This window comes from Lytechinus pictus, chromosome 19, assembly GCF_037042905.1.
Source record: "Lytechinus pictus isolate F3 Inbred chromosome 19, Lp3.0, whole genome shotgun sequence".
NCBI classification, from domain to species: domain Eukaryota; kingdom Metazoa; phylum Echinodermata; class Echinoidea; order Temnopleuroida; family Toxopneustidae; genus Lytechinus; species Lytechinus pictus.
Genome location: NC_087263.1, coordinates 7,691,687 through 7,698,020, shown reverse-complemented (window position 1 = coordinate 7,698,020; position 6,334 = coordinate 7,691,687). Strand labels below are relative to the sequence as shown.

The following is a 6,334-nucleotide window of genomic DNA, read 5'->3' as shown; positions in this document are numbered from 1 at the left end:
GTGGGGATGGGAAAGAGGGTAAAGGGAGAAACGGGGGGGGGGGGGGGGGGGGGGATAAATTGCCAAATCGTCTACTGCCAACTCTTCCACTCACCACATGGTCTAATTTCATTTAGTCTAATGCCATTCCATTTTGCTCCAATCATCACTTCGTCTAATCACCATTTTGTCTATGACCATTTCGTCTCATAACCAGTTGGTCTAATATCCATTTCATTTTCATTCATTTTGCACAATTTAACACTCAGTCCAATTAGACCAAATGGTAGGACTGAATGGCCACTGGACCAACTGGCTATTAGACTGAATGGCATTAGACTCGATGAAAGTAACTGATGGTAAATCAAATGATAGTAGACAATAGGATGAAGATAAGAAGATTGAAAGGGGTGGAGGAAGAGAAAGACAGAGAAAGATAGTAGCCAATTGGACAAATTGGCATTAGATGAATTGGAAATAAACCGATCGGGGGAGTCGAAGGGGAGAGGGAAGGGGAGAGAGGGAAAGAGGAACACATTAAATGGAAGATAAGGAAGAGGGCAGATGAAAGAAAAAGAGTGGGAATGAGGAGGGGGAGAATGAGACATGTGGAGAGGGGTCGGAGTGGAGGAGAAAGACAGAAAGGGGTGGAGAGCGGAGAATGAGGAAGATGGAGAGGGTGCGGCCAGGGTGAGAGGGCAGATGGAGTGGGGCGAGGAGAAAGATAGAAAGGGATGGGGGAAAAGGAGCAAGATAAAGAGGAGTGAAGGAGAGGGGAAGAGAAAGATTAAGAGGGGTGGAGAGGAGAGAACTAAAAAGAGAGGGTGGAGAAAGATACATGTAGAAAGGGGTGGAGGAGAAAGATGGAGAACTCGAAAGGTAGAGTGGGGTGGGGGAGAGGGGAGAACTCGAGAGGTAGAGAGGGGAAGGGAAAGTGTGAGAACAGCCATACTGCTTTCCTTCTTTATCTTATCTTTACACTGAATTCTTTCGCCTTCCCTTTCCTCACAAGGCCACACACACTTTGCAACTGGTCCACGATCCGATTTTGGGAACAAATCGCATTAGCTCATTTTCTGAAATTGTGAATGAAAAGCATCTTTTTATTTGAGGTTCAAATTAACTGAAAGAATATTAATACAAAATGATTGCAAGCTTTTATTTTGGAGTAAAGGCAAAATTAGTTTCATATGATGAAATTGTAGCCAATTGGACGATGCTATGCTATGACATCATTATGACCTGATATTGTATTCACTTTTATTCTAATAAGGATGACAGCATAGTCACAGATTTGAACATTGGTATTCATACAACGATTTATAACATTATGCAGTAAGATATTTCATGTCTCCATATTAGCATCAAATTCTACTGTTTTATTCCGAAACTGAGTTGCAGACCAAACATAAGGTGTGCGGCGGCCTTTATGCCATCCATTCCAGATTGCGTGCTCTTTTCACAGATTCAGCATCTCTCCTCCTAAGCACATGGCCCATCCATCTCATACCACATCTCTGTACATGTACAATATACAGTTGAAGCCAGAAGTTTACATACACCCAGGAAATTCAAAGAAAAGTTGACAATTGCCAAACTAAACATCTTAAAATTTACTGTATCTAATTAAACATTTGTGCTATCATGACAAATTTGATATCAAACAAATGAGTATGTCATGCCCCTTCATCACATTGCTTTTTCATCAGGAGCTGAAAAATATTAAGGTGTAAATTTTCCCCCAAAAAATCTTCATATTTTAGACAAATTAAAAATAAAAACTTGACAAAAACATTTCATATTTGTGCTAGTTACTTCTCAACACAAACATTTCAGATTACACTTTTTTGTTCAGTGGTGACATATCATGATAGAAAATGTAATATAAATCATAGATTTGACATTTATATATTTCTATGAAATGATGTTTGAAAATATGATAACAAACAATAGAATACATTTGGCACAAATATTATTTTTTTTCTCTTCAAGAAAATTCTATCCGAAATATACTTTAATCCCAACGGCATCCCCATCTTGTGTAAGAGCTTAATACGCTCTTTCATTTGATACCAAATTCGTCATGGTAGTATTCATATTTCTAAAGATATAGTAAATTTTACGATGTTTGGCAAGCGAACAAATTTCACTAAATTCCATGGGTGTATGTAAACCTTTGGCCTCAACTGTACATTGAATTTCTCATATCAGAAAAGATCTCTTTTTTTCTAAACTTATCTGTCCTGGTTTTTTCTGGGTTTTTTTGTTAGAAAATAATGTAGATCTTTGACTTGGTCTTATAATTAGAGATCAATAGAAAAAATTCGGAAATTAACCAAGCAGTGCTACAAATATCTTTATATTTTATTATTTTCATGCAACAACTTTCATTCATTCAAAAATTATAACCATTTGAACAAAACAAAATCATTACATTTTAAAGGAGATAGTTTTGACAGGTAAGGAGATTGAGAAGCTTTCCTTGCTCATTGTTCTACAAAACATGATTATTTACAAAATGTCAACAAATTAACAAACTGGAGACACCTGTACATACAGGTAAGTCTGCTCAAGTTGAATCTTCTGGGACTTCTTCTGGACATCAGGATACCGGTTCATGAAAGTTGTCGGCACTGACAAGCTGACTTTCTCCGACAGTTACCATAGTAACATTCAGAGGCCAGTGCCTCTCAGTCAATCAAAACCAAGGATTTCACTGAAATTGTCAGCGCTGACAACTTTCATGAAACACCTCCCTGTTTGACCTTAGAAGAAATCTGAATAAAGGCGCATTTCATCTGGTCCACGATCAGATATTGGAGCAAATCGCATTTTGCTCATTTCTTAAAAATGAGAATGAAAAGTATATTTTCATTTTGAGGTTCAATTCAGTAGCACCTGCCACCTTGTAAAGAACAGTCGGTGAATATTACCGATTAATTATTTCATGTAATGCTTTCCTGGTGTTGTAGGAGATGCTTGAATCAAATAAGATTTTTGAGGATTTTCATTCAGAGCAGTATATACAAGTTGGATTCTTGGAAATATTCACCTATCGTCTTCCATCAAAGCAACATGCTGCACTGAAAGGGTCCCCTGGGGGTGTTTCAAAAAGATTTAATTCTGGCTTTAATAGAGTCATACTTAAATAGTTCAGTTGTGTTCGGTATATAACGCATCATTGCATTGGTCAGGATCATGTGCACAGGACTCGCACATCCATCAATCAAATTATGCGTTAAATGACATAATAGTAATGATAATATGTAACATTTATAACTCTTAATGCAATGATTTTAAGTGCCGCAAACGATTGCACATGGGCATTTCCGCATGACTCTTAGTCATACTTGTAAAGAATCTGATGGCCATATACTAGCTGTGCTAAAGTCGGGGTAATAATTACATTATCATGTTAAGCAGGGCCTGCTGGTAGAACAGTTTTCAGAACTGAAGTGGCTTCCCTGGGTAAAATATGACGTTATTATTATTATACTACTTAACCCTTTGTGAAACACACCCAAGATTTAATAAATGTTCCTAGTTTCACAAATTATAGATGCAGCTCTGTAGTGGTCATACGCCAACTTAAACAACATGGCTTGTACATGGAATAAGACTGGATACATATTTACAAAATATACACAAACACTAACTTTTACAGGGCAAATTACTTGTGACCCCCTCCTGCTAGTAATCTTATATTCTGTACTCCTTTTCATTTCAGTCAATTTACATCCCCCAATATTCAAATGAAATTTTAAATCTTTTACTTTCTTTTGTTAACAAAATCTTTAAGCTTGGCTTTGGCAGATATAAACATCTATACATGACAAAGAACACACTATCGTAGACAGATTCTTTACAAAAGGACTTAACAATACTGTTAAATTACATGGTCTTGTATCACTTATTCTCAAGATATATTACAAAAACAGAAGCTAATGTTAGACAATATCATATCTGGGCCCTGTCTTACAAACAGTTGAGATTGATCTGATCAATCACAACAATAGTAAGCCAAAGATGACAAAATTTGGGCCCATATTCTGAAGATGGGTTTAAATTTAAACTCTGGGCTCCGTAACAAAAAGGTTTGCGAAGAATTGCAAATATGATAGAACTGCACTGATTGGTTCCTGGTCAGTATTTTAAACAGAAAGGGCATGCAACGATGATCTTCATTGGTCATTGGTATTTAGCTATTGACTGCAAACCTTTTTGTTATGGAGCCCTGGTCTAAAGTTGTAGTTCAACTATGGAGAGCCAGTTCTGACATTAATCTTGAACACTGACATGACATAATACTCCTGCAACATTTGTTCAGGTCTTATTAACTCAGAGGGCATAGGGTTAAGAGTAAGGGTTTTAATAGAGTTTTTGGTTCAGAATAAAGTATAAAAAAAAGAAGTATTTTGGTTTATTTAGTTTAGGAGGTTACATGTAGGCTTTATGTTTTGCTTCGGAGCAATTTTCCTCGGAGCAAATGTCAAAGAACCTTTCTAACAGTCAAATGTAGAGGTTCAATTTATCAGCTCATTTAACTGTCAAATATTTCTAACTGTCTGGGAAGGATAAATAAGGTAGATGTCAGTAAACATACGAAACATACAATGCAAACATGCTTCCCATAATTCTAGCACAGAGTTAGACCATGGTCTACGTTAAACCAGACTTCAGAGTATGGACCTTGGAATGTAATCCATCTTTTGATCACTTCGAAGGTTTCCTTGAAAGCCTAAATCACCTAGGCGCATCCAACGTGACTAGACGCCGGATACGCCGAACCAACGCCGCGACGAAGGCATGCTTGGATCGACGCTGCGCTTGGAAACGAGACTCGATCTCCTGGACGCGCTTCAGGAGCGGATCGTTGAGGCACTTCGTGGCATCGAGACGTAGCTGCTTAAGATCATCTTGGGTGATACCTAGAGCTTGAGGACTGACTGGCGGGAAGCGGGATTGGCTCTCATCCTGGGTGACGTTTAGTGATGGACTTGAAAGATCTATAGCACATAACACATCAAACAAACAATATGATTAGCATTGTATTGTAAGATATAATGTAGCATATTATTTGGGTAAATAACATAATATTGTTATGTAAAAACAGGTTCAAATTTATTATATGTTTAATTTCTTAGGTAATAAACATTTAATTTATGCTCAAAACAACAAGAAATTTCTCTGATTATGATTAAAGATCTGGTTCACATGACAAACATAAATCAAACACTGACAATTTAAACAAAAGCTGGATACAAAATAAGACGGTTATGGTATATGAAAATTTTTGCTTTAAGTCCACTTACCTCCTAAATTCCTTGGTGGCTGACGAAGAGCAAAGGAGAGCGAAAAGGGCGCTGAGGGACCCCCAGTAGGATGACAATGTAAGAAATAGTACTCCAGATGGCGCCAGATTAAGAAGACATCACATTCTATGGAATCTAAAGTGTAAAGAGTTGTTAAGGAATACTTACAAAGTAAAAGCATATATGAATAAAAGGAAAATTACCCAATTCCAGTTTAATGTAATAACTGTGTGTAACAACCAACACACTGTAATATAACAAATTAAGATTCAGAAACCAAATTTGTATACTAGTATCACTTGTGCGACATTAACTCCATGACATAATCTCTGATTAGATCAGTCGCTTCCACATGAATACACGAGCAAAGCTGATACTTAAAACAATTATTTAGTTTAAAAAAAAAAAAAAAAAAACCCAAGATATTTCTGGCATATAATGGCTTCTGAGACCTTTGACCTTAACGAATATTACTCAGATCATCCTCACTCCAATATGCATACTTGAACCAGTTTGAAGTTGATCCATCAAATAGATTTTAATTTGAATGCGAGAAAGAAGAGAGAAGAGGACTCTAAATGGGCGAGCCTCCCTGTAGGAACAAAATTCAATTCAACATCATATATTCATCATAGCACAGTCTTGCCACTATATTGCCACTGATGTGGACTTAATTCTGACCACAATGCTTGATATATACTGTAGCAGAATTTTGAATGCAGTATTCCTAGCATTATGATGCACTTCAAATAAGATGATTTTACATGCAGGGTTCCCAGCTTTTCGAGAAAACAAAATTCCCTGATAATTATTTAAACCCATTCCCAGTTTCGCATGTTTACTAGGTTTATGCAGTGAATTACATGTATTTTCAGTATAAACACAATAATGTAAAACTAATTAGTACCACCATAACCAGTCATTCAATGGATGTTGTTTTGATATGCAACAAAATATAACAGAGTCTGAGAGACTACCATGCTTTTGACTTTTGGGCTGATCAAAATTCCCTGATTTTTTTTGGCTTTTTCCCCTGATTTTTA

The 6,334-nt window shown here is 36.7% G+C and overlaps 1 protein-coding gene across 1 annotated transcript in view; it reads right to left on the bottom strand.

Moving 5' to 3' along the window:
* Positions 1 to 2,325: 2,325 nt before the first annotated feature.
* Positions 2,326 to 6,334, bottom strand: part of LOC129282671 (nuclear pore complex protein Nup205-like) — a 46,522-nt gene continuing 42,513 nt past the window's right edge. Inside the window, exons 35-36 of the mRNA XM_064113637.1 lie at positions 5,292 to 5,426; positions 2,326 to 4,985 (exon numbers count right to left, since the gene is read on the bottom strand). Of these exons, the coding sequence (XP_063969707.1) occupies positions 4,723 to 4,985; positions 5,292 to 5,426 (398 nt within the window). The 3' untranslated portion in view covers positions 2,326 to 4,722. The remainder of the gene's footprint in view (positions 4,986 to 5,291; positions 5,427 to 6,334) is intronic.